This window comes from Coturnix japonica, chromosome 28, assembly GCF_054131305.1.
Source record: "Coturnix japonica strain WE chromosome 28, WE-NBRP24, whole genome shotgun sequence".
Classification (NCBI taxonomy): Eukaryota; Metazoa; Chordata; class Aves; order Galliformes; family Phasianidae; genus Coturnix; species Coturnix japonica.
The window spans coordinates 4,663,573-4,691,409 of NC_140690.1; the positions used below are offsets into that span (position 1 = coordinate 4,663,573).

A 27,837-nucleotide genomic window follows, 5' to 3' on the forward strand; every position below is an offset into this window, starting at 1 on the left:
TTCACATCCAGTGAGTTCACTTTTGCTTTGAAGACTGCAAAGCCATGTTTTGCTGTTGACGCTGGGTGAGTGTACAGTAAGAATGAAGTGACACAAAAGGCTCAGCTGACCTCACCTCTGCCTTATAAGAACGTGTTCTGCTCGTTGGGGGTGCCAGGAAAGCAGTTCTGTCAAGTGCATTTGTCAGCAAGAGTTACCAGCCCTCGTTTAGAATCAAGGGTTGCGCAGATTAATTGCGTAGTAGTTTAGCTGTGCTCAGTGCAAGGAGTGCAGGAGTTGAATATCACTGAGTAACCGCAGGGGAACCCCGAGTTAATCAGTGTTCCTGCTGATGGTGAGCAGTACTGCATCACTCAGCAGAGCTGCTGCAGGAGTCCTTTGCAGCCTCCTATTTTTAGACCTCGGAGGAGGGCTGTGTCCATCGTCACACACGGTGACTAACCCTCCTGGAGTGCTCTGTGGGCCTATAAATACTGGGTGTGCTATTTCAGTCTCAGTACCTGTGAGGCAGATCGGTGCGTGAGGGCAGCTCTGTGCTGCTGAGGGCAATGTTCCGTCCCACACCTGCCCTCAGGTTACAGCTGGGCTGTGCTGCTGGGCTGTGCTCACACACAGAACCAACCCAGGCGGCTCTCGTTTCTGAGCCCTTGTAAGACAAATCTTGGCCAGTGAGAGTTTCTAAGGGAGATCTGCCCAGTCTGGAGGCGGAATGCTTCCAGCTGTTCATTGCAAACAGCAGACCTGCACTGAAGGATGTTACTGTTCTTAGCACTGTATATTGTGTGCGGTCTCATTGCTGTAAAATAACATATATGTACATATGTTTTAAGATATTGGAGTATCCCTACTGTTGTGGAAGTGTGTACTTAGGCAAGCATTATAAGTGCGAATGCAGCTATTTAACATGCACATGTAGCACTTCATCACTATTGTGATCCTATAATACAGCTGGCTGGTCTTTTTAATTCAGCTGGAGTACTTATCAGGAAAAGAGCTGAACTGGACTTGTATCTCACTTGCTGCTGTCTTGTAATATTGGCCCTTCTGCTTAAATTTAGCCCATCTGTATTCATATTCTCAACCAGTGACCAGCCTCTTCCTTTTGCTGTGTATGCGGCAGTGCCCAGCTACAGGCAAGGTAAGTGAACTTATAGGGCTGCTCTGTCTTTCTGTTCTTATTAAAGTACAAGCTGGATGAAGATTTCAGGGCTGTTTTGTGAGCTCTGACAACTTAAATGTGCTTAATGTTGCCAGGGAGAGCAAAGGAAAACTGTTCTTTTTATGTAGGTGTTGAGATGAAGATTTGCTGTGATGCTCTCAGCTTTGCGGAGGAACTTCTAAAAGTTCCTAATGTAGATTGCACCAGGTGAGCAACCTGGAAATTAAAAAGCCTTTGTTCCCATCTGCAGCTTTGAACAGATCACGTGCACTGCAGCAACTTACAGATCCTGAAACAGGCAAAGAAATAGAAAAAAAAAAAAAGTTCAGTCTTTTGCTGTAGTCACTGAGCTGCATTGGATTCCTTCTGGCAATGCTGTATAGCAGCTGCTCTGTCAACTGCAAGACAGCAAAGTTGTGTCTTTTTAAAGATGGGGCTGTGTCTGTATGTCGGGTCTGCACGACGAGGGTTTGATGGCAGCTGCAGCAGGGACCTCTGGTGGTCTTCAGCAGCTGCCCCAGCTCAGCTCAGAGCCAGATCCACCCAGGACTAGAAGGGTGGTGCTGGTGGCCTGAGCTGAGCCTGAGCAGTGCTGTCTAAGCTCTGGGGATGTGGGGAAGGTGTTTGCATTTGCTTTAGCTCTCACTGCTCTGATTTGTTACCAGCCGGTAATAAATTACAGCAATCAGTCTATGCTGAGTGTTTTGACGGTGACAGTAACTGGTGATTGACCTCCCTGTCCTTACCTCAACCTGTGAGATTCCTTTTCCTCCATCCTATTTCCCCCCTGTTCTGTTGAGGAGTGGAGCATGGTGCGGTGGAGCTGAGCTACCTGTTGCTGGATCACAACAGTGTGTGTGTGCTGCTGGGAACCTGTGTGAGGATTCCACCATCATTTTAAAAGAAATCTGAGCAGTGGGAGGACGTTTAAGGAGGGAGCTGAGGGGCTGCTGGGAGCGGCATTCTGACCAGCACAGCTGCAAAAACATGAAACTTTTTCCCTGAAGATTTGGAGGAAAATGTTGGTGTTTCCTGTTGCAGCAAGTCCTGGGAATGTGTAAATGGAGCAGAGAAAGAGAAGGGAGCCTTCATCCTGCCCAGCCGTATTTCTGAAGGTGGTTTGCAAAGCCTCTGAGTTATACAGTATTATCACAGAGTCCCCCCTCCTCCTTTTTTTTCCCTCCATTCTGACAGCTTAGATTTGGGTGGGAGAATTTTGCCCTCTTGCTCTCACCCTTCTTAATATTCTGCAGTAACTGGAATAAAAACATATAAAACTCATCATGCTCTTCTAATACAGAACAATGTGGCCTACAGCCTGCTGGAAGGAAAACTTGCATCGGCTTAGAGTATAAATGAAGAAGCTTGAGGCAGAAATTAAGAAGTAACACAAATCATCGGCATTTCTGATGGTACAGAAATGTGAATAGAAGGGCCGTGTTTCACTTGGAGATCATAAGCTCAGTCAGTGTGTCAGCGGGGTGACACGTTAGTGTGCAAGGTGTGCTCAGGACAAACGGGGGCTTCCATGTGCTTTCTTTTGTTGCATCTTTTGAGCGAGCTTTCTGCTTCAGGAGCTCTGTGAGGGGGCTTAATGGCTTTCTGCTGGTTCTCTGTTATATAGTCACGTAGCTCTTCCCTTTCTATCTTTTCCCTTGGCATTAGGGAGCAGCTTCTTGCTGTTTGCAGAGGTAATAACCAGCGGGTTACTTAGCACAGCACTTTCTATATAGTGAGAACATTCCACAGTGGGTAGGTGTTCTGCTTCACCAGGCAGAGTGCATCACAGAGCATCTGTTTAACGTGCGATTAAGAACCTATGAAGCTTGATAGATCAACTGCCCGGGGAAATAAAGTTCACTTTGTTTGGAAGCAAAGACAGAAGTGGAGCACTGTGTTCACAGTAAGGTTTGTACTTCTTTCCCCTTTTTAAGAAGAATAAGAAAAACAACTGAGCACCTGCCTGGCAGAATAGTTGTTCTCAGTCATATGAATGGTAGTAACTACTTTTGGGATGTTGTCTTAGATCTTCAGCACTTCAGTAGTGTTTAGCATCTGATTTAGGCCTTAAAAGGTATGCAAATCAGTATTGGTACTCCCCAGAACCTCTTCTCTAGGCTGAACAAGCCCAGCATCCTCAGCCTGTCTTTACCCGGGAGGTGCTCCAGCCCCCTGAGCATCCCAATGGCCCTGCTCTGGGCCGGCCCCATCAGCTCAGGGTGCAGAAAATGAAATCCTTCTGGGCAAACGTAAGCTGTGGTATTACTGCACTGATTTCATTTGCCCTACATGTTTGCTTTGGATTTTATGCGGGGTCTCATACGGGTTTTATGCTAATCATGCTAATGGTTTTGCAGAAGAAAACGTCTTAGAAGCACAATTTCCTTGTAGTATCTAAATCTCCGTCATGTAGAACAGTCCCAGGTTGTACATTACCTACAGACAAGGCCGCATTTAAATGCAGAATAACTGGGGGAAGAACCTGTCTTTACAGTGGGGTTGGGAGCACGTGATTAATGAGCTGGAAGACTTGCTGGAGCTGAGCCCTGACAGTGACCGTTCTTATTCCTGCTCCAGATAACATTATGCTTGCTCCATTTTATTGGCACACATGAAACACCTAAGCATGGTGCCGTTGCATCCCTCCTACTATACTAGGATAGTTGCCACCACAAATTACTGGGTCATGACTGACCGAGAAGGGCAGGGCTTGGTCTCTTGTACCTTTTTATGGTATTGCAAATAGCTATGCAGTCATCCTGGAGGAACAGTGCAAGAAAACAAATTACAGGCTAAGCCAGTCTGCTGGTGTCTCGGTGCAAGAGTTTGTTTATGTTAGTTTCACTCTGCCAGTTCTTCCAGAAAAAGGAAATACAGGGAATGCTGCCGTATCAACAAGATCTTCAGCAGGTGTAAGGTTACCAGTGAAATAAGCCACCTGGGAGTGCGCCCTGGGTGCTGCACTGGGGTAGAACAGTTAAAGACACTCGATGGTTCCTTCCTTGGATAGGAACGGGGAAGTGGACTAAATGAATGTGAAGTTCAGCTGGGACAAACACGCTTCTCCAGAAAATCATAGAATGACCCAGGTTGGAAAAGACCTTGAAGACTATCAAGTCCAACCGCAGCCTAACCAGTACCCTAACTCTAAAAACCCTCCGCTAAATCATATCCCTGAGCACCACATCCAGACGGCTCTTAAACACATCCAGGTGCAAACAAAGAATCCTCTATAGAAACGCAGTCCAGCAGAGAGAGATTTGAGAGATGCAGTGACTTATAGCCTTACTAAAACAGAACCATGTGAGCTGTGATCCTCAGGAACAGCACAAGTGCTGTCCTGGCCTGCAGCGTCACTGTCCTTTATGTCTCATGGTACCCGTTTTCTCTGTAAAATGTGTGTATTGTCAGCAGTTCTTAGTCTGTTCTTGTTACAGTTAATAAAAGATAGGATAGAATATTTTAGCTAACCATTGCCATGGGGTGTGGTTTATTTTAGCTCTCTGCTGAGTTATTTCTGAGAATGGCCATCCTTCTTTCAAACATGTTTTACATTTTGTTCCTATTCTCAGATACCGGCTTCTGCTGAAGTCTTTGCAGGGCTATGCAAATGCTAGTTTTAGCTCTAAATAGCTTCTCTATTTATTCAGAACTAAAGATTTGTGGCAAGACAAGCTTTTTTAAGAGCAAGTCTGTATCTTAGAACCAGTGATTTGGCTGCTGTGCAAGAGTTGAACTGACCCTAACCGATGCAGGTGAGGATTGGCCTCTGCACGTCCCACATCTCTGCCTCATCTCTGGAGGCGAATGGTGCCTTCAAGGCCAGGTTGGATAGGCAGCCTGAACTAAGGGGTGGAGACCAACCCAGCCCATGGCAGGAGGTTTGGAGCGAGATGATCTTTAAGGTCCTTTCCAATCCAAGCCTTTCTATGTATCTGGGACAAATAGGCACAAATAAGCAGTTAGATGAATGATTACAGTCAAAACTGTGGTCATTCCTGAACAGGCTGTTTGCTCTGGGAAAAAAAGGGGTGATGAAAAATATATGGTATGAAGTTCCATGACTGCTGACGTTCTCAACCCCCATAAATAGTCCGTGACTGCAAACACAAATTCAGATTTGTTAATCAGCCCAATCCCTGGAGAGAAATGGGAGAAAACTGTATCGCAGATACTGCATCCATCATTGGTGTCATTACTGTCGCTTCCTATTTGCTCTAATAAAGAGACAGAGACCTAGAAAAGGAGTCTAAGGCTGTGATTGGCAGCACAGGGAGGAACCTTTGCAAAATGGAGCCAGCTTGTTTCCAAGTCACTTCAAAACTAACAAGCTTTCTGCTACTTTTAGACTGCAAAATATGTAATGTCTCCTGTGCTCACCCTGATACACGGGGTGCTTTTATCGTCATTCTCATCACAGTCATGCTTTAAGAAACCTCAGAAATATTGTCTTATCTGTCATAAAATCTAACCTTTTATAATAGCTACCAAAACTCTTAATTCGTGGCTGCTCTGCTTCATAGCAGGATTATGGTTTCCATTTAAGAGGAAAGAAAAAAAAAGCAGTTTGCCCAAGATTAGTGACAAGAGGCAGCAGTTTCAGTAGCAGCTATAGCCATTAAGAGTGCTTTCTTGCTAAGCCCTGTCACCTTTCTTTTAAGACAAGTGTTTCTGCATCTTTTTGATCCTGTAGTCTATAAAACAGTACCATATTTATTTGGCACACTTGTGTTTTTCTTGTTAGTCAGATTTTTCTCCTTTCTAACTTGAAGGCTGTAAACTGTTTCCAGTCAGTCTGATGCTTAAGGGCCAGGAGCCTAATGAGAACAAACGAGAGGCTAAATTTTGCTTTTGCTTACAGTGGGTTTGTGCCAGAAAAACTCAGCTGAAGTTACTGGAGTAGAGTTACCCTTGTGCAAAGCCAGAGTAATAGAGTGACCTGGATTAATTCCACTCCATTAATTACAACTTTCCCTCTAGTCTGATTTTCTCATTTCAGCAGTAATAAAGGCTGGTAGCGAGAGGGACTATCAGAATGAAGACTATGGTTTTTCATTTCCACCTTACAAACGATGCTGACTTTCTGTGTGCTTTAGTGACCCGTTACCTTTCCTGTTCACAGCTGACTGTAACGTTCAGTCACCTTCAAATCACAAAACAGACACTGGACACTCAGCAGTGGAAAGGAATCAGAACAGATGGACATTTACATAGGTTAATAGCTGCTAAAAACAATTCACTGCAGCAGTTCTGGAATTAACTTTCCAGTAATTGTAGAGCTGCTTGAGAACCTGCATAATTTCAGAGTGCCACGTTTGGACCAGCAGCTGAGTGTCCATGTAGTAGAGCTATAGAACAGGGACTTCTCATTGTCAAGATTTAGTTGGACTGTGGATGGATTTGGAAGTCGAAAGCTGCTTGATTTCGGTCATCCTAGCACAGAAAACAGGCAGCTTTCCCAAAGACATCCAACCCAAGAACGTCAGTAAGGAAGAGTACAGAGCACTTTCTGCAGGCGGTGCTGCACAGACTTGGAGTAGTTGCTGGCACTCACTTGGCAGTTCTCTTCTGCAGGGATGAACCTGTCCACTGCCACGGACTGAGCCTGTTTATTAATACTGGGTGTGGGCACAGATTTTAACCATATTCAACCCAAACAACAAAAGCTAACTGTCGTTAACCTTCTTGGCCTGTATCCCTAAAACAGTTCTATCTAAAGCTGGAATACTCACGCCAGTAGGCAAGAGCAGCAAGGCAGGAGCAAGACTGTGGGTGGTGAGAACAGATGCAGCACGCAGAAATATTTTAATGCTGCAGTTTTACTTTAGCATGGAGGCGGGCTGTGTGTGTTTGGGCAATGCTGTGAGCCAGGAGAAGAGCCCCAGGCTGCCACCCACATTTGTCAGTATTCTCACAAGGGGAAAAAAGAGAATATTTTCTGTGGGGGGTGGGCTGAGGCCAAACACCCCATGGTGAGGCTGGGAGGAGTCTTTATAAAGTCTCAAATAGGTTGTGGATTTTTGGAGGGTTTCCTCCCCTGCCCCAAGTTTTTATGTGCATGTTTGTTTCACGGTTTGTGGTGGGTTGGCTTTGGTCAGATCTGCAGCATGGCTATTTCTGTACAAGTTATTAAACAGTAAAAAGGGAGAGAAAAGGAAGGCTGTTTGCAGTCTTGGAGGACTTTGTTACAAAAGCAAACATTAGAGTTTAATAGATTTTCACGGATGTGAAAACAGCTCCAGCAGGGGAGCTGAAGAGAGGATGGTGGATAAGATTCTGAAAGAGTTTTTGACTGCTCAGCCTCTGATCAAACCTGGCTGCTAACAGCATCAGTGGGGCCAAGCAATCACAGGTGTGTGTCTGTACACCACTTCCTTGTCTTCGAAGTACACAGTGCTTTGTGGGTATGTAAAAGGACCAGGAATCTCTGAATGCTGCGTGCATCCTGGATGACTTCAATGAACGTTGGGTACTTTCCACTGTGCAGGTGTACGTGTGAGCTCTGATGCTCATCGTTTTATAATGCAACAGGAAAGATCTCAAGAACCCCTCTGTGAGTGAAGATCAGTCAGTCAAGACTGCTGTGATCTTTGTGACCTGACTGTCCTGGCTGCTTTCAAAAAGCACTGTAAGGATACTGGCTGTTAAACCCCTGTGCTGTATGACATGTGTGTGCTCCCTGCTTCTATACACAAGTCACTAAGCAGCGCGTCCCTCATTCCAGTGAGTGGCCATGTGAATTACTAGCAAAACTGCTCGTAGTTGTGGACAGCTCATCCTTGCTGTTTAGCTGAGAAGTTAAAGCAGTAAACTGAAAACATCATTTGTCCTTTCAGCCTCAGCTTTTTCAGTCTGTTTCCCAGAGAGGTGAAAGTAGCTGCGTTGGCTGCCTCAGTACATGTCTTCCCATGCATCTCCTGGGAGCACTGTGCAGAGTTCTACTTGTGCTTACTCTTTGCTTGGAGGAGGGAGCAGCCTTAATGAGTCCTGTGAGAGTCATTCTTAGGTTTTTGCCTTGGAAAACGAGAGGATCAGAGGCATGCTATGAAGGAGCTGGCGTGCTCCTTCAGTGACAGAAAGGGAGACAGATGGTGAGCTTTGGTTCTTGAAACCTCCATCCATTTCTGCAAGGAGAGGACATTCATTCTTTTAGGCTTTCTGCATTATTTCAGACTCTAAATGCAGTTAACAGTTTCACTTAGTGAAGTGTGCTTTAATTCCTGTCCTGTGCCTTCCAGCTGTAATGCTTGAGCAGTGGAAATGCTGTGTTTTCCCCAGGGGGGGAAGACGGTCTTGTGAAGGACAAAGTGTTTGGGAACCATTGGGATGAAAAGGAAGTTCAGGAACCGCATGGCGTAAGTTTCAAAGAAAATCCCCAGGATGGTTTTTTAATCTTATAAAGGAATGATCTGCTCCACTTCTCCCTTATTTGTGACTTGTGTTTAGTTATGTCGGTGTGTGCTGTAAGGTGTGCTGCTTCAGTTGACGTTACCCAGGCTGAAAACACCAGAGGAGAGCAACAAGGATGAGACAGTATCGTGGAATACAGTGCAGTTTATAGCATGCATGTGCTGTACAAGCATTCTGACTATCAATATGCTTTCCTTGTTGTCCATAAAATTCCTCTCATTCACTTCCAGGAGAAGACTGGGAAGTCCTTCTTTTCCACGTGTTGTCTGTTCACCTTACAGACTGCATTGGAATAGTTAGACTGACATTTCCTATTTATGCACAGCTGGGTACAGGATGGGCAGTAACACACGAAGCTGTCTCGGATTTGCCCACCTGGCTCTGGTGATGTCAGCACATTTCGGTCCCTGTAGCAGTTCAGTGCTCCTGGTTTTTGCACTCTGCTGGTCAAACACTTCAGAAATAGTTGCAGAGGAGAGTTCTGTGTTTTTTTGTTTTGAATCCACCTCGGTGTGTGTGGGGGAGGCAGCTCTCGGCCCTACACTGACTGCTTTGGCAGACCCATCCAGTTTCCTCTGTAGTGTTCTCCACATGTGGTTGTGAAATCCAGTGGCTGACCTCTTTTCTAAATACTGAGTCACCATTCTTTTAAAATAAGTGATGCCAGAATTCTCCCTTGTTTTCAGGACCTTTCTTTCTACTTCTGCAAGTATTGAGCATTTCTCCCTTGTCCATTCTGCACAATCACTTTTCAAGTAACTTTATTATTCTTTTTGCTTTACTGTGTTCTGGTGTAAGTAACTGTTTGGTTTGTCTTCCAAGCAAAAGATCTGCTAACAAAGACTGCTTTCCTTCAGCAATGCAGGAGCAGCCACCGAGGAGTGTGCTGTGCCCCACAGTTAGCACAGAGCGTGTTCTTCACGTGGGCACACCTTCTGTGTGTAGAACACGGACAGTAACGATGGTGTTAGCAAAGATGAAGTGTTCTGTTTTCTCAGTTCAGTTCTGAGCAAATAGCTGATATGTCTTCACTGCACTACCCAGCTGGAACCACCTGATGTCCTGCATTATTAACGTGGTTAAATGGTATTGCGTGTAAGTAAATGTCTTAGCTTGGCCTCTTGCTAATGATGCTAGACTTTGGCTCAGAGGTAAAAAGGGACCAAATGTAAGCCTGGGCTGCAAAACAGCCAGCAGACTGAATGAGTTCACTTTTTATTGGTGAGTCATCATGTGCTTCAAGAAAATGACACGCAAAGCTCATAGCAGCCTCACATGGATTTGGTTGAAAAACCCAGTGTTGCACAGTGAAAAGGGCTGCTCACCCTTTTATCTGTATGGTTTAACAAGGCAAGTCTGATTTTGGGCCTCCCCTGTTGCAAATTACACATTCCACTCTCTGTACCGCTGATCTGATCTCATTGTTAAGCACCACAGTTCTCTCTTTTGTTTTAATAATCACACAAAGGTCTGGAAAACTGCCATAATTCAATAAAAAAGCAAGGCTGACTTCATGGTTTCCTGGCTAGCTCTCTCCTAGGCTGCAGTGAACCTGCATATACCCTTCGGAAACGTTACTGACAACATTACGGGGTTTCGTTCTGTACAATGTAATGTTTGTGAGAGGATGAAGTGATTCAAGTCACAGGCTCGGGGTATGGTGTCACTGCAGTAGTCAGAAGTGGCATTTGTGCCTTGCTGCTCCCATAGGGATGCTGTGGGGCTCTGTTTCTGTTGGAAAGATTTCAGGTTCGCCACAGACAGAGAACAGGTTTTTGCTTTCTGTATTGTGCTTTCAGCATAATTGATCGCATCAGGTTTTGTGTGCGGATGGACAGGAGTTTGCTCCACATCAGACATGGAATGTTAGGAGTATGGTGTGCACGGAGGATGTCAGTGCTGGTTTAGCCTCAGACGTGGGGTCAGAGCCTCTTCTTTGAACCTCTCCACATTCCTCAGGATGCGATGGGAGTGTTCTACCGCTTAGAACAGCCTGAGGTGACTTCTGAAGTGTCTCTTACGATGAACCTTCGGTACTATTGGATTCTCAGAAAAGAGTCTTACATTTTAGGTAGGATGATAAGGCACAGATAAAATGAGGTGGTGAAGTTGTATTGTACGGGCTGCTCCAAAAGTAATGCCTGCCGTTTATTTCCATGGGAACTGCACCGGGTGCAAAGAGCACAACAGCACAGTTGTGTGGAGCAGTGTCAGCTACAAAGCACCGTGTCTCAGCACTGTCACTACCAGCAGCTCCGTGTTTTGGCCAGCAAAGAACAAGAGCCGAATGCGGCGCTGCTAAAAGCTGCATGGCCAGATCTGGGGCTTTTCTTTCCTGTCCGTGCCCCCAGTGCTGCAATGCACCACATCACTGCGCTCACACGCGCTGCTTGTGCTCCATCCACATTCACAAGTGGAGCTGGACGCCTCTGGCTGCCATTTCCCCGCACACTGAGGCCGTACATTGTATCGCTGCACACCCCGCTGTGTCACCCCGCCGCCACCTGCTGACAGGCACCACACGGGTCGGGTTCAGCTCTGCTGCCGTCCGCCCCCTCGTGACATCATCGCGGCGCGACGCCGTCCTTCCGGCCGGTCGCTCGGTGTCATGGCGGCCGTCGGTGCTCTCCGTCAGACCGCCCGCCTGGCCTCGTCCAGCGCCCTGCTGCAGGTGCGGGCCGACCCGGGACCCCCGGCCCCGCCTCCTCCCGCTCCTCGCCCTCCTGGGCGGCGCCCGCGGGAGCCGGCCCGGCCCCCCGGCAGCGCTTTCCTCCCCCATTCCCCCGCAGGTGCTGTTCCGGGCGGTCACCTTCGGGCTGAACGCGCTGACGCTGCGCTACCTGTCCAGGGAGCTCCTCGGCGTCGTCAGCGTGAGGTGACGCCGCGCTGCCCCGGCAATGGGAGCCGCCGGGAACCGCCTCTGGTGGCCGGGTTTCCTTGGCACGGAGCGGGGCCGACCCCGTGTCCCGTCGTGTCTCCCGCAGGCTGACGCTGCTCTATTCCACCGCGGTGTTCCTGGCCAGGGAGGCGTTCCGCAGGGCCTGCTTGAGCGGCGGCGCGGAGCGGAGCTGGGCCGCGACCATCAACCTGCTGTGGCTGACGTGAGAGCGGCTCCGCTTTGCTTTAGAGCTCACTCCTGGTTCCGGCTGGAGGAGGCGGCGGGTCCTGCAGCGGGACCTGCACGAGGCGGCCCGTGTCTGCAGCCCGTGTCTGCACTGCATGCTGTGCATGTTTTCTTCTGCTGACTCCACTGCCGTTGCCTGGAAGGCTCACTGTAACAGTTACATTGGGGCTATCAGACTCATAGCTGCAAGTAGTAGCTCGCACTGACAGGTTTTACACCAAAACTTGTAGCTACAATAGCAATGAGTTTGTCTGATCTCTTTCGACATACGTAAAGTACAGCAGCGTGGGAAATTTGAATCAGATTTTCTCTTGTTCTTTTTTCTGCTGAAGGAAACCTGACTGTTTTTACATTAACTTTTTAGAGTCCCTCTTGGTGTCTTCTGGTCTGTTTTCCTGGGCTTCGTCTGGCTGCACGTACTTGAAATTCCGGATCCATCCGTGGTTCCTCACTATCAGGCTGGCGTGGTGGCGTTTGGCCTCTCTGCAGTTGTTGAGCTTCTAGGGGAGCCATTCTGGGTTTTAGCCCAGGCTCACCTGTTTGTAAGGCTTAAGGTTAGTAGGGAAGCTGTGAGCATAGGGCTGTGTGGGACGGAGAAACTTCGTGCTGAAAAAGTGACGTAATGGAAATGAAGACCAGATTCCTGAACTGGATCTGTGCATGTTCAGGGGTGCTTAAAAAACAAATGAAGCTATGGGTTGCTTCGTGCTGTACGATGTAGTCATAATGTATTTGTAACGTTAATTTGCTCCTGTTTAAAAAAGGAAGTTAATTTGTTTAGAAGTTACCTCCCTAATGCTCATTAAATGTATAATCACAAGTGTTGCTCAGAGGGAGGCACAGACGCCTTCCACACTTCTGCTTTTCACTGTCGGTGTGAGGCTGTGAAATGCAGCAGCTGGGGTCACGATTGTGCCAAGCAGGATTTACTCCCATGTGGGTCCCACACAAGGGAGCGGGGCAGTGTGATGGGGGAAAAGTGCCGTATAAGACTTGAGAATGTGCAGAGATGCTGCAGCGTGAGGTGGTCAATGCAGCAGCAGAACTGTGGTAGCCACACTGACTGTGAATGCCTTACAGGTCCTTTGTGGGTTGTGTGTGTGAAACTGGAGTGCTTTGCCTTCCTGTAGGTGGTTAAGCTGGCAAAAATGAGCGTTGTCTATTTTCTCTTTCTTGAAGGTAATTGCTGAAAGCCTTTCGATAGTGTCAAAATGCACTTTGACAGTTATCTTAGTCATCCTTTATCCGCAATGGGGCCTTCACATTTTTTCCTTGGCTCAGGTAAGTTTCCTGTATTCTGTATATAAATTCTTGCTCTGAAATGTTCTTTGCTGCTGTCTGTGACATTTAACCTGCTAGATAACACTGAGGAGGTGAGAGAATGTTCCTCCGAGGTGAGGGTTTAAATGTGAAGGATTTTGGTGATAGACGTTACTTGGCGCGTTGAGCCCAGTCAGTTTAATGGGCACCTTTGTTGTGTGCCTAAAGGTACATTTTGTGAATAAGGTTGTTACGTTGTGTGTGCTTTAGCTGTTCTTGAGGGCAGAGGGCTGTGATGCTGATCTGCTGATTAAAATGAATTTAAATCAACAGTACTCTGTGTGTGGGGAGGGGAGTTACAGTAACGCCTTCAGCTAGGTTCAGAGTTGACAGGAGGAAGAACTGCCTTCACTTCTCACTGAGTTCTCACTCATTCTTTGTTTTTTTCCTTCCTTGTCTTTCCAGCTTTTGTACACCAGTGTTCTGGTGCTGTGCTATGTGGTTTGTTTTGCAAAGTTCTTGGGGTCTCCTGAAGCAACAAAGAAGTCATTTCCGATTACAAGAATGAAAGGCCTGTTACCTAACTGGATGGCGGATAAGGTAGGTCACACAGTTCATTCTTAAGTCTTTGACGAGAGCGCTTTGAAAACTGGAGTTGATGGAGTGACTGAGAGATTATTTCTGCTCCTGGACACCATGGCTGGTTAGGAAGCATGGTTGCATAAAATTCCATTCACAGTTGTTGCATTCAAATCCTTGTCAGAAAACCACAGTGAACCTGGAGCTCTTTGTTTCTGGGCCTCGTTGGCTGCCTCATCTGTTGATTGGAGATGGAACATTTACAGTGTTAAAGGGAGTGAGCTGGTATCAGGTAGAAGAGAATCCAGGGTTGTCTTACAGAGCTGGTACTTCAACTTCTTCTCAGACAGAACGTGGTGGTGCACAGCGTCCTGCAGATACTCAGATCTCTGATGTCCTCCAAAAAGGAAATGGGGCAAAGAAAGAAATGAAAAGGCAAAGATGAGGAAGAGACTGAGAGATTGAGGACATGAAGGCAGTTCTGTCTTGTGAGGCTTGCAGGAGTGCTTTGAAGAGCACTGAAAGATGTACAGTACTGTGAGGGGCAGAGTTATATTGGTCTGCTAAACAACTTTTCCCCCTCTCTGGTTACTGTTGAGTGATTTACTCTGTAGAAAACTTATGCAGTTCCTTTGTGTATCTGCAAAGATGGTGATTTTCCACAAGGGAGAAAGTCAGCCAGACCAGGGTGACGCTGCTTCTTTGATTTTGCAGGCTTTCCTTAACTGGAAGGAAGCATGGCTGACTTGGAGCTTCTTCAAACAGTCCTTCCTGAAGCAGATTTTGACAGAGGGTGAGGCTCGATGTGTGGGAATGCTGGGGGAAGGAAAGTGGATACAGGTCACAAAATGGACAAGGAGCCTGGGAAGGCTGGGAGGGGATGGTGGTCAGAGCGGCACCAGCAGGTGTTGGCAACCCAGGTGCAGTTACGGAAGGTTTGTGGAGGATCAGAACTGTACCGTCCTGCTGGACATGTCTCTGGAATGCGTCCTGTTAGCAGGGCCTGGACACACACGGGGAGAGATGTGGGGGTTTGTCCTTACTTCTGTGTTTTCAACTTCAGGTGAGCGATACGTGATGACTTTTCTGAATGTGATAAACTTTGGCGATCAGGGTGAGTGTGGCGATGCTGTGCAACAATGACATCATTTTCTAGTTGCTCCTTTTTGTCTGCTTCTGAAAATACTGAAAATATTAGAAACCATTTGAAAATAACATGAAAATGTTGGAGGATTTCAGTGGCGCTGGGACGTTGAGGTGCATTTCAGAGAATGATGGGTAAATGGTTATTAAATATAACACACACCAAAAAACAAGAAACAAAACCAGAGCAACTTGTTTGAGGGTCGTGGATTTAAGGAATGCTTCTCCCTTGGATCAAAACTTGGCAGTTGTGCCTCTTCTGCTGTGCGTCTTGTTTCTGTTTTAAAAACTTGGAAGGAGGCAGCATAGTATCTGATACATTGCAGTTCCTTCTCTTCATTTTCTTGGCCCTGTTGTCTTCCTTTGCAGTCTGTTAGCTGTTACAGCAGGAACACTGTTGTTTGTAGCATCACATCTCCAACTGAATGTGCTCCATAAAAGCAGTGTCCTTACAGAGTAATGAATGGCAGCAGCAGTTCAGGTGACAGCACTGGCTGCGCCACAGGCTGATTCTCTTGCATCTGGATCTTTTATCTTCCTCTGTAGTAAGAACTGAAGGGGCTGCCTGGGGGTGTCTGGGGCTATTGCTAGATTTGCTCTAATGCTGCATTAAGTTCCACTGGTTCTCTCTTTGTTTATCAGAAATGTGGAATAGGAATTTGTGCCAGAAAAAAGTGACAGCTTGTTGGTGTGTTTTGTTTGTGAAGGTGTGTATGATATCGTGAATAATCTCGGGTCGCTGGTGGCCAGGTTCATCTTTTTGCCTATTGAAGAGAGTTTTTATGTCTTTTTCGCTCAAGTATTGGAAAGAGGGAAGAATGTAAAGGATCAGAAGCAGGTACGTTTGTTAGTATTGGTTCCACATGAAATGCTTACCTTCTGTTGGAGATCAATTGTATCAGGAGTGTGACTGACGTGTGTTTAAATTACTAAGTGTAAAGATATTTGGAAAGAAACTTGAAGTGGAGACCATGCCGAAGGAGTCTGGACAAAAAGCAAATGGATAAAAAGGTAGCGAAGTAGGAGTTACGAGGTGCAATGACATAATGCTGCATTGTCTGGTAATTGAAGTTAAAATCCTCTACTCCAACAGCATGGTGCTTGTGCACCATGTCTGTGCAGCTGTGCTGAGGCAATTACTGTAGGTTCAATCTCTTTCCAGCAAATAAGTGGCACTTGACAATATTTGACTGACTTGAAAATACAACAGGCTGGTAAGCATTGAGCGCTTCAGAGGGTGCCCTTTCCAGAGGAAGACAGCTGTGTTTTGGCTGAACTTTGGGATTGTTTGCGCAGTAACGATGGTTACATGAAGGAGAGGTTTCTGTATGCTCTAGAAGAAATTCTTGGTCAGATAGGAAGGTCCCAGTCAGCCAAGTGTCGTGTCTCACGTTAATGGCAGGCTGACAGAGGTGTACCTGTGTGTGTGTTTGACGTGGAGTGTTCATGGTGTGTTTGTGTGTGGGCTTATCCCGTGCACCTGGCAGGAGGTTTGACTCCTCATGAGGGGTGTGGGCAGCTGCATCTTACCATGTACAGAACTCACAAGTGGCTCCTTATGCTGTGGCGAAACTTGTAGTCCAGTGTAACAATGAAGACGTGGCCCTTTTGGTGATTCAGGCTGTGGCCCTGGGCAAATGCTGTGCTTTTCTTTGCTATTTACTGGCTGCTGTTTGCCCCTTTCCTTAAGCCCTGAAACAGAGCTGTCAATGGCTGATCTTTGTTGAGAGTTCTGCATATAATACGGAAGAGAATAAGAATACCTGAGCACAGCTGGAAGCCAGGACCAAGTGTGTAGGTGTGTCAATACCAAAAAATAGTCTTGGCTGTGCCTTGCATTGTGCCAGTGGACTTTTTCCCCCTGGAACAGTTTCTCTTGGTGACAGCAGCAGTTGTGCTGGTTCTAGTTCATGTAATTGACTGCTGGGTTTTGTTGTTTTGTTTCTGTTTTTTTCTCCAGGATGATGTTGCTATGGCTTCGAATGTGTTAGAACTGCTGTTGAAGCTGGTGCTTCTGATTGGCCTTACCATTGCTGTTTTTGGATGTGCCTTTTCTCAGCTGGCTCTGGATATTTATGGAGGTTCAATGCTCAGTTCTGAAACAGGTAAAAAGCTTTAGCTGTGTTTTTTGTTTCTCAGCTCTGTTCTGAGCTCTTGGCTCGGTCAGCTTTCTGTCTGAAAAAAATCAGCTCAGGTTAAAAGGAGCTTCAAGTAGCCTCATTCTGGTAGAATTATTTGATTGCTTTGCCCTCCTGTAGATGCATGCATTTAGAATATTCCAACTGTAGCACCACAGCTCCCAAAGTTACCTGCAGGGATGCTTGCAGAGGCTGGAATGTAGCCCAGCAGTAGTTTTAACAATATTAGGAGGTTTACAAGGAAGGAAGGATAAAGCATTGGCTTTTCCTGACTTGCGTCACATGTACCAGCTTATGGCCCAATAAATACAACCACCACTTTTGTGGAGGAGATCTTGTCTGTTACATTAATAGCTGCTGCCGCCTTGTACTTTGTGTTTGGGTTCCCCTTGCTTTGTTTATTCTGTTTGTCATCTTGTCAAGATGTCCAGACCAGAAGCTTCTCAAAGGGACACAGAAGTTGCTGTTATCATCGGTGATAATGTTACAGCTTCTGTTGTGGAGTATGAAACTGTGGCTTTATAAAAGAAATAATGATCTCTTTATCCTTGTAATGCTGCTGTCTTTATTTTGTTGTAGGTCCCGATCTTCTCCGGTGCTACTCGTTGTATGTCCTATTTCTTGCTGTCAATGGAGTAACAGAATGTTTCACGTTTGCTTCGATGTGCAAAGAAGAAGTGGACAGGTGAGGAGTACCCCCAGTGCATCTGTGTGTGATTTGCATGGAGTTAAGCATGCAAATGGGGAACAATTGTTCTGCTTGGATATTCGCTTGGAAATGCTTTTCTGTTACTGAGAAGGCAGTTTCTTTTTGCAGTCGTTTTAAGGACTGTGTGCAGACCTCGATGTAAAAGCTTTAGTTTAAACCTTTGGGTAAAAAGGATCCGAACTGACAAGGTTATTAGCTTTAATACACAGCAAACTGGGAAAGTAATTTAATGTGAAGTCTTATTTTCTGTACATGTACGTGAATAGAAGCTTCAGTTTTTAAGGTGGACTGTTATGTTAAACTCCTTAAAGTCTTGCAGCTGTTAAAACTTCTCAGTCACAGTTTCTATAGATCACATTTGGGATGACATGAGTTCAGTGGTTTATCGGCCTTGAGGAGAGCTCTGGACAAGATGACTTCCTGTGATGTTTTGCAGCCTGGATGTTTTCTTGGTTCTCTGTTGTGGTGTGTTGGCACTGCAACCTGATGGCTGCCATCGGACTTGTTTCACTTCTGTGGCTGTTGTCTATTACAGCTCTGTTCCAAATTAATTAGGCCTTTATTTTTTTTAGGTCATTAATTAAAAGAGATCCTCTTTTAGCAGTTTAGCAATTGAGCAATTCTTTTTAGATGTGCAAGGACTGCTTTTGTCCCCCTTTCCAAGTGTGATCTTCTCTTTAAAGCCACTGTTTGGAGCAGGACTAAGTGTCACCCTATTGAGCGTTATTGTTCTTCAGTACCGAATAGAGAAGGAAAAAGTCCTCAGTGTTTGATACTGCTAATTATTGTTAGTAGGTTTTCTGAAGTGAATGCACAGGTGAATAGTAGGATAGAATTTCCTTCACTTAAAGTAGTTGTTGGTTTAGTTTACTCAACGTATTTTTCATTCTTGTGCTGCATTTCTTTTCTCAGCCTTGCCGGCTGTTAGCAGATGACAGGAGTTGTTGCTCCCATGTTTTAGAAAGCGAATGGATTTTTATCTTCTGAAAATGAGTTTAGTAATTAAATGGTGCAACTGCATATGTTGTTTATATTGTTTCTTCTTCCTAGGTACAATTTTGTTATGCTGGCCTTGTCCTTCGTGTTCCTGTGCATCTCTTATTTCTTGACCCGCTGGCACGGAAGTGTTGGCTTCATCCTTGCCAACTGCTTTAATATGGGTATTCGCATTGCTCACAGCATCCAGTACATCTATGAGTACTTCAAGGAAAGCTCCTACAGACCTTTGACAGGCTTGCTTCCCTCACCGTTTTTAATACTCGCTTATGTCATAAGTGGAGGAATTACTGTTTATTCAGAGGTAAGTATCTGCCTCGGGATGTTCCTTTCACTGCGGAGGTTTGTCAGATGGCTTCATTACCAGAAGGAAAGAAATATTATCAACAGGAAAGGCTTACAACCATAGCCTTGGAGATTTCCATTACATCTTGCAAGGCTGCGTATAGATCTATTAAAAATGAAACAAAGACATGCAATTATATTGATCTTCAGATGTGTGCCTGCTTGCCTTCTCCAGGTGGCAGAGAACTGTGTACCTAATGAGTCAGACAGTTCTGCTGGCCATCTGTATATCCACATTCTTAGTTCTTGGTAATTGATGGTGATAGTGCAAAGAAATGGTCACTAAAGATTCGGTTAAAAAAATAAAAAAGCAGTGCAGGGGGAATAAAACAACAACATCTATCATGTATGTAGCTGGCCTACCTTGTGCCAACTGGTTTTCCTTCAGTTGCTGGTTCCCTTTGTTTTAGGCATTCTTCTGCTGCGATAAGGGTTGGATGTCAAGGCTGATTCACATCAGCATTGGGGCGCTGTGCTTTGCAGCTACCACCATTACCATGTTCTGCACAGAGACCAAGCTGGTCCACTTTGTCAGAAGCCAGTTCCTCTCCCAGTATATGAAGAAAGGAACATGAAATGCTCGTGGGCAGAATAATTCTTGTTCGTGGCTGCAATTATGGAGGGTTGTATTCTTTGCACGGGTCTGCCTGGATAAAGGTTTCCACATGAGTTTGTTGGAAGTATTGATAGTGACAGTATAAGTGGTTGCTGACTAAACTACTCTGTACAGTGAAAGAGAGCCGAGTAATTTTCTCTTCATGCATCATTCGTTCTTAGCTTTTCTTCCAACAGCCTCGTTGGTGATGAAGGTCTGTAGTGCACCTGCCTGACATGAACTGATGGCCAGAATTAATGTGGGGAGCTCCCATTCTTACTGGTAGGGAGACATATATGAAGGCATTGTATGGCTTACGTCTTAATTAACATGTAATTAAGAATACCCTTATTGAGGATGGTGGGCTGTTGAAAAAGTTAGCAAAGAAATGGTTTGATGTTGAAAAACAAAAACCAGAACCAAAACCTGAAGCAAACACTGGAGCGAGGACCAAGCACGAAACCAGTACCAAAGTGGAACGTAATGCAGCGCAGAAAAACCTGAGTTATCGGTGCCCTGAAGTGAGAAGCATTAAACAGACAGTTCTGGTACTTGCAGGGAAGCTACTGGAATATGCAGCGTGTCCAAGTCCAAGCTGGCTGTGTGAGTTTACTTCTGTCAGCATCATTCATGTAAGGAGAGAATCGATTAGCTTGTCAGAAATGCTCTGAAGCTTTTCTCTAGACAGAAGTGTGGTGGGTTTTTGAGCAGTGCCGAACAACAGCTGTGAATTACAGTCACGTCCAAGTTCCAGAAGGTAGAGTTAAATATCATTGACTTCACTGCTGTTCTGTTCCTACCTGAGGTGATCAGTGCAGTTATGAGCAGATTTGTCTCGCCTTTCTGCAAAGTGGAACGTTGTGTATGTTGAATGAGATTTCCTTCTGGGTTTGTGCGTGTTGGATCTCTTGCTTTTGGATTAAAAAAATGCTGCTTTTTCTTACAACGAGGTTTTTCATCTGGTTGCTCCTTTTTGTGTTTGTTATAAACCTTTGTGTTGATTTAATTTATTGAAAATGTCAATGCTCAGAAGCAATAAAGCATTGAATTTTGTTTCCTAAGGGCGCCATGTCGTATTGCTGGTCTAAGATGTGACTTCAGAGCATACGAGCAGCACGTTGTAACAACCAGCATTCCCTTCACGTGGTTTGAGCGGAGCAGGAAATGCCGAGTGTGCTGAGACGTACAGCATGAAGACTTCACTGTCATCACATAGCAAACTCCACAGGTCCTGAGACAGCTCTAGAAGCATCTTCACTTCCAATGGCAGTGAGGAGTTGGTACCAATGGACAGAGCTGACGGGGTGAAATGCTTTCTGGTATCACTGTGGTACCGTTAGAAATGTTTGGTTCTGTTAGAAATGTTTTCTTAACTGTCGCCTCCAAATCCGGCGACAAGTCAAGGCTGCGTGTGAAAGTACCGTGCCTCCGCACATGGGGAACAGATGAGACTCACACACAGTGCGTAATGCCAAAAGAACGAATTTAATGCCTTGCAACAAATAGTATATACCGGTACATGTGACCGCCCCCATCAGGTACTTGTGACCTCCCTGACTCCAGCCCAGGTGCACCCAACAGCTTTGTCTCAAGTGATGCACGGTCATAGTTTACAAATCCTGATGAGCGGGCTGAAAGGAAGTGATCACACTATGATACAGGAACATCCCCTTCACCCGAGATTTCTGTCCAGGTTTTGTCTTCTCCAATTTAGAAAAGGCTCATTGGTAGGCTAACAGCATTGTAACCAGCATTACTAACACATCAAATGCCTATTCCCATAGATTCCAGCATTGGTAACATTAGATCCTATTTGATTCACATCCAATTTATTAATAAAATAGAAGCACACTGGATAATAACCTGGATAATGCCTAATAATTGCAGTTCCTGAGACTGCATTGGAAATGCTAGAAATTCTCCCATTATGTCGCTCCGCTGTTATCTGCAGTATAACAGGTTACAAAGCAGCACACGGGCCCAGTCACTATGAAAACTGGATACTAGGGCCAGTCCTAACGACTCCCATTTACTTTCCAAAAGCACAATTTGTGCGGGCGATGGGGCAAAGGGAAGTGATGTGCCCGAGGAGTGGGGCTGAGCAGCAGGCAGGAGATGCTGGGAGCTTTGCAGGGCGCTCAGCTGTCTGCCCGGGAGGAGCGCCACCTCCTCCATGTGCCACGGAGCCTGGTGGAGAGCTGCCCAATGGCTCCTTGTGGATGTGGCCTCGTTTCCTTCAGGATCTTCAGCGTCTGAAGGGCCAAGGAAGCGACAGCTGGACTGGGGTCATGCTTCATTCCCTGAAGGCCTGCGATAAGAGGAACAGAGAGGCATGATGACCCAGCTCTCCCCTCTGGCAGGAGGGAGCGAGGGACAGGCATGTCACCTGCTGGCTGCCCCAACATCCCACTCCCTGGCTTACTTTGGTAGATGTGCTCTCTGTCAGCCCGCTGCTCATCCCTCATGTGCCGCCCTAAGAGCCCTGCGAACACAAAGCCCCGTCAGCGACCCCCGCTGTTCCGTGGGTGCAGCATGGAGGGCCGGGGATGGGGGAAGCTCAGCCTCGTGGCTCACCGATGAACCTCACGGCCTCCAGTCGCAGGGTTTCCTGCAGGCTCTGCAGGTAGAGCAGGCAGTCGCCCAGGTAGTCCTGCGCTGCACTCTGTCTCCTCCTCTTGGTCAGCTGAAGAGGGAAGAATGTGAGGTCAGTGCAGGCTGGTCCCGACCCTGTCCTGGGGTGTGGGAATGGGCATACTGTTGCGCATACACACCATGCAGTCGCTGATCTGCCAGAACTGCTCTGTCTGCACCAGGTGCTCCAGCTTCCTCCAGCGCAGGAACCGTGCAGCACCAAGGAGGGCTTTCTGGGAGGCCTGCCAAAGAGCTGAGATAGCACCGCAGCCCGAGCAGCCCCAGAGCCCGTGTCCCCAGAGCCCCTCTGCAGGGAGGATGCAGCAGCAGGGGCTGATGCTGCTGTGGGCTGCAGTACTCTTGATGTATGGGGGGCACCACGGGAGCAGCATCACCCTCCCCCAGATGAACCTGATTCCCACCTTGGACACGTTCTCTTCCTCATCGTGCAGGTGTAGATACAGCAGGACCAGGTTCCTGCACACCGTCTTCTGCATCTTCCTCTTTTCTTGGCCCTCCACAAAGCTCAGCGTTTTGAGGAAGAAGTCGATGGAGAGCTGACGCACCGTGCCGGACTCCTGTGGAGGAGGAAGGAAGGACATCTGTGTCAGCAGCTCCAAGTCCATGGCAAGCAGGGACAGCACCACCAGTGAAGTGGGGGCAAAATCTCCGAGCTGAGAGGATGCAGATCTTGAGGATGCCCTCAGAACTGCTCCAAAGTGTGCAAGCTCTGCCCAGCGGAAAGTCTGCCCAGGACCACGCAGTGCCTGAACCTGGTGAGCGGCCAGGAAAGTCCCCTGGTGCGCTGTCACAAGGCAGCAGGCATGGGCACGCTGGGCTGGCAGCCACATCCCTCGTGTGCTGGACTCCCTATCATCCTTACATCGTTAAGCAGAGCTGGGAGCTTGCCGGCCAGCTCCAGAGCCATGACGCTGAGCTTAACCTCCTTCAGGAGGTGCAGCAGGTTGCTGAATATTGGTAGGGCCGTGGCACGGATGTCACTATCTGCATCCTGCAGCTGCTCCATGATGCACGGCAGGAAGATGATCATTGTCCTTGCCTGTGGGGAAAAACACCCCATCCTTTAGGTACGGCAGCAAGCGTAATGAGGGCAAGGCTACTCCAGTACCAGCCCTGAATAGCAGGCAGTGATGGGGTGGGCAGAGCGCACCAGCTCCTCACTGCCTGAAGAGTTGCCGAGTTGTACATGGCCCCGCTACAGCCCCATGGCAGGCCCAGCCCAACCTGTGGCATTCCTGGCCACCCCTGCTCACCGTGTCCTGCCTCTTGCTGAGCTGCAGGATGCCCCTGAGCACCAGCTGCTGCATGCCCACCCTCTTGCTCTGCAGATAGTGGGCAAAGATTCCTATGATGCGGTGCAGCTCTTTGCTGAGGTCCATGCATTCCAGCATCTGCAACAACACACGTGGCTCTTAGTGCTGGATCTAACAGTCAGCTTGGGGAAAGACAGCAGGCCCCGAGGGAGGCAGCAGGGCTCGTGCTGCCAGTGGCCTTGCAGCCTCCAGTGTTCTCTGCTTCTGCAGCTGTTGCTCACCTCAACGAGGAAGACCATGGCCACCATATCCCAGGAGTAGAAGTTGGTGCTGAGCAGCTCAACCAGCTGCTGGAAGATGGGGTCACGCAGAGCAGCAGGCAGTTCCCTCATCACCCTGCAGGGATAAGAAGGCACCGTGAGCCCTGAACCAGGCAGACGCAGCTCTGGCTGTGCAGCCCTCTTGCCACTGCTGCAGGGGCCACAGGCTCTGGTGCTGTGGCTGCAGTTTGGCTGAGAACTGGGGACCCCCGTGACACCACAAGGAAGGGCTCCCACCTGGCCACCACCTGCACACCCTGGAGGTGGGTCACAGTGCTGAGAAGCGCGTCCCAGCCCCCCTGCTCCTGGATGGCCTCCATCTGCTTCTGGAGGCCCACGCTGCAGAGCAGCACCTTCAAGGACTGCACCGTGGACCTGCAGGTGGAGAAGGGTGCGAGTCACATCAGGAGCCCTGAAGTGAAGGACACTTGCAGGAGAAGGGCTGGGAAGAGCTGGGGGAAGACGGCTTCAGCCTCCTTGAGGACCAGAGGCAGCTGGAGTATCTCTGGTAGGATCCTTGCTGCCTGCAGAAAGCACCCGGATATGATTCTTGCCCTGTCCCCTGGGTTTCCACCCCGTCTCTAGAAGTGTAGGGATGGAGAAAGGGAGGGGGGGGGAGGGAGACCCCCAGAGCCCCAGGCAGGTCTATGGATGCATCCCAGGGCAGGAAGAAGGCTCGGGGGTGGACAGGGAAGGGGAGTGGGGACTCAGCTGGGGTTCAGCTGGCAGAATGAGGAACTCACGGCCAGGGCAAGGACACGTGGCCTCTCCTTGATGAATGGGGAGGTGTGCTGCAGAGTGTGGTTTATGAGCACTTGGAACACCTCCTGCAGCACCGTCTTCACGGTTGAAGACTCCGAGAGCATTTCCCTCCACATGGTGACAGCAACTCTGCAGGTCCCCAGGGCTGTCAGCGTGGCTGCTCCTGCCTGGCTGATGGCCGTGGGGTGGGGAGGGGGGGGGAGAGGAGCCCTGAGGGCTGTGGCCCCATACCTGGAGCAGGTGAGAGAGCAGACCAGCAGGCTGCTGACCATCTCCTTTGGGAATTTGCTGGCCAGCACAAGCAAGGCCCTGCTCAGGCTTTCAAGAGCTGGCTTGGCTTTGATGGAAGGCAGGCTGCTGTGGATCGCCTTCACAATGTTTTGCACCTGGAGGGGGGGAGCATGGGTGAGAATGGGATGGCACCAGAGCAGGGCCCTGCTGCCATCCCCACTGCTGCCTGCCGGCCAAGCGCAGTGCCAGGGATGGAGCAGAGCCCCCAGGGCTGGAGCGGAGGCAGCAGCAGGTTCCCACCTGCTGTGGAGGGAAGCGAGCCTCTCCTGCGAGCACATCCACCATGTGGGCAGCCAGCTGGGTGCTGTGGAGGCTCGGTGCTTTCATGCTCTCAATGGCTGTGAGTAAAATGTTGACCTTTTCAGGGTACAGGAGGTATTTCAGAAGGACCTGTGGGAGGGAGGAGAGGAGGGATGACTTATCCTCTGCTTGGCTGCTCAGCTGTGCAGGTGTCCCAGGAGAACTGGGAGCAGAGGCTGTGCTGGGTGATGCCAGGGATATGAAGCGTGAGGGCCCCAAAGGCACCAGGGCTGCTCGGGGACAGTGCGTGCACTCTTCCTGACACTGCAGGCCTGGGTTCTCCTGTGGGCTCAGGGTTTGCTCTTTGTACCTCGAAGATATTTCTGGCTCTGTCCTCACGGGAAACCTCCTGGTGGAGCGAAGTTTGGCTGTCCCAGAGCTGTGGTACTGTGCGCTCCTCCGGTTGCCATGGCAGTCCTGGACAGGAGCACACACGGTGTCAGTGAGGGGTCTGGGCATCTGGAGGGACCTAGCCCAACACAACTCCTCTCACTTGGGGCAGCGATGAAGATGAAAAGCTGATGAACAGCATTAATCGCCTCATCTCTGGTCCTGTCATCCGTGGAAGTGCAGGACAGGATGAGGTGTCCGACCAGCTTTCCCAGCACGGGGAAGCGTTGGTTCTCCTGGCACTTGTGCTGGAACACCGCGGTTCCAACGAAGCAGGTGCACAGCTGGGGAGAGAGGCAGCACGGCTGAGTGGGCAGCAGGGCCCAGCCCAGGCTCTGTGCAAGCCTGGACACAGGTGGGCTCTGGCTGGGGAGCCAGGATGTGGCCCCAGAGCTGAGCGCGCCGGGACTCCCTACCTCAGGCAAGACGCAGGTGTTGCTGAAGGCGAGCAGCCTGGCAATGCACACCACAGCCCTCTCCTCCACGGCCGCCAGCTGGCACGTGGTGAAGGGCAGCAGGAGCTGTGGAGAGAAAAGTTGCTGTTGTGCCCACAGCACGGGGCACTCGTCCTTCCCCTTGCTCCCCAGCTGCAGCGGGGTGGGTGGTTGCGTCCCTGTCCTGCTGCAGCCCTGCCATCTTCCCGCTGCTCCCCACCCATCCCTCTAACACCACACGGGCTAGTTTTGGGCCAGCACCCCCTGCCCGCAGCAGGCCCTGGGGGGACCTCGTGTGGATCCCTCCTTTGTGGCCTTGAACCATCCCCGCAAACCCCAGCGTTGCCACATCCAAACCTCCATGATGTTCTGCAGCTCCAGGAGGACAAAGCGGCCAGCGCTGCTCACCAGCACCTGCAGCAGGTGGTGCAGGGCTTCCATGGTCTGCAAAGGAGGACAGGGGTCAGGGCGGCCTGCCCTGCTGCGTCCTGCTGGCAGCAGAGGGGCATCCCGGGTGCTGGTGCCCAGGAAGCGTCCCCAGGGCTCAGCTGATGCGCACCTCCACGTAGAGTGCCGCATCCAGGTCCGCGTCGTCCTCGTAGCAAGGGAGGTGGAGGACGCTGCCGAGGCAGGCACGCAGGAGACCGTTCTTCTCCTCTGGAAGCAGCCATGCTCCACTGCGAGGGGAGAGAGGGCAGAGGTGTGATGCTCCGCTCAGCACCCTGTGCCCTGCAGCCTGTCCCGCTCAGGGCCCCGGCTGGGACCAATGCCTCCACGCTGGCAAAGCCGTGCTGGGGCGGTACCTCATGGCGGCGATGGTGCTCATGGCCTGCTGCCGGAGCTCCGTGTCCAGGTGCTCGGCGGGCTCCTCCTGCAGCAGCGCCTGTGGGCACAGCGGGATGGGATGTGATGTGATGTGATGTGATGGGATGGGATGGGATGGGATGGGATGGGATGGGATGGGATGGGATGGGATGGGATGGGATGGTGCAGTGTGCCCTGCTTGGTGTGCAGAGCCCAAGCACCCCATCCAGGCCCCCAGTCCTGGCCCTTGTTCAGGGCTCCCCAGTGATCCTGCAGTGGAAGGGCTGTGCCCTCAGCCCAGCCCTGCAGTGCTCCATTACCTCAATGCACAGCACCACCTTCAGCACGTAGTCACACAGCTGGCTGTGGACCACGCTGTCCGTGATGGCAGCTGTGCAGGCAGTGCGGACGCAGGCCAGAAAGCGCAGCTTCTGTTCCTGTGTCTGAGACAGGAGGGGAGTTACAGGGGTTGGCATCGGGGGACCCCGGCACCCTCTGGGCACAGCCGGGCAGGGGCAGCCATGGAAGCACAGAGTGCACACTACCTGCGGTCTGCATGCACAGCAGGCGTCGATGTAGCTCAGGGGATCCTCGTCCTGAGGTGACACGACGGAGGCAAAAGGATCCTCAGCTGAGCCCACGGGCCCCTGCTGGGGCTGCACCCCATGCACCTCGCCGGGCCCCTGCGGGGCCGTGGGGGTGCGGGATGCTCCGTGCCTCTCTGGCCAAGCCTCTCGAACTCGGAGTGGGGGTCTCTGCTCCATCTCGCAGCGAGGAACAGCGGCGAATGAGCCTCGTGTTCCAGCTCTGCCTCCTGGTGGTCAAAGCCCATTGTAACGGGGCTGTGATCTCACCCCATTCCATCCGCCTCCACATAGAACCCCTCCTCTTGCACTGGGCTCGCCCCAGAGCCCCACAGCCGTCCCTGTCCTTGGGCAGGTTCGGTCTGGAAGGAGCCCTTGTATTCACTGTGTGTGTTTGCCACAGCTGCAGTGTTGGGATCCGGGAGTCCTTCTTCAGTCCATCCCCGCATCCCCCCCTGTCAAATTAAACCATGTTCTGGTCTCCATTGGGACGGAGTTGATTTTCCCTTCTTGGCATCTGGTGCTCTGTTTCGGCTTTAGGAGAAAAACAGTGTTGGTAACGCAGCAGTGTTTCTAGCTGTTGCTGAGC

The 27,837-nt window shown here is 49.3% G+C and overlaps 1 protein-coding gene and 1 pseudogene across 9 annotated transcripts; one reads left to right on the forward strand and one right to left on the reverse strand.

The window, feature by feature from the left end:
- The first annotated feature begins 11,141 nt into the window (after nucleotides 1–11,141).
- Nucleotides 11,142–20,590, forward strand: LOC146756122 (man(5)GlcNAc(2)-PP-dolichol translocation protein RFT1-like). 8 transcript variants are annotated; one of them, XM_085524851.1, is made up of 13 exons: nucleotides 11,142–11,240; nucleotides 11,359–11,444; nucleotides 11,554–11,670; nucleotides 12,058–12,247; nucleotides 12,873–12,974; nucleotides 13,419–13,553; nucleotides 14,247–14,325; nucleotides 14,596–14,646; nucleotides 15,383–15,513; nucleotides 16,636–16,780; nucleotides 17,393–17,498; nucleotides 18,573–18,822; nucleotides 19,274–20,519. In XM_085524851.1, exons 1-13 carry the CDS (start codon nucleotides 11,178–11,180, stop codon nucleotides 19,436–19,438), a joined length of 1,620 nt encoding a protein of 539 aa, XP_085380977.1. In that variant the 5' UTR covers nucleotides 11,142–11,177; the 3' UTR covers nucleotides 19,439–20,519. The 8 variants fall into 8 exon arrangements, with proteins under 8 accessions (XP_085380977.1, XP_085380976.1, XP_085380974.1 ...); XM_085524850.1 differs by lacking the exon at nucleotides 19,274–20,519 and adding an exon at nucleotides 20,521–20,590 and having other exon boundaries at nucleotides 14,247–14,646; XM_085524848.1 differs by having other exon boundaries at nucleotides 14,247–14,646.
- Nucleotides 20,591–20,924: 334 nt separating this feature from the next.
- Nucleotides 20,925–27,837, reverse strand: LOC146756123 (maestro heat-like repeat-containing protein family member 6; annotated as a pseudogene). Its single transcript, XR_014937562.1, has 17 exons — nucleotides 27,210–27,837; nucleotides 26,985–27,107; nucleotides 26,664–26,743; nucleotides 26,420–26,537; nucleotides 26,116–26,304; nucleotides 24,977–25,453; nucleotides 24,677–24,831; nucleotides 24,427–24,574; nucleotides 23,921–24,207; nucleotides 23,645–23,759; nucleotides 23,364–23,501; nucleotides 22,973–23,149; nucleotides 22,512–22,667; nucleotides 22,230–22,331; nucleotides 22,033–22,141; nucleotides 21,881–21,940; nucleotides 20,925–21,766 (listed from the first exon to the last, which is right to left on the reverse strand). The product of XR_014937562.1 is annotated as a maestro heat-like repeat-containing protein family member 6 (transcript).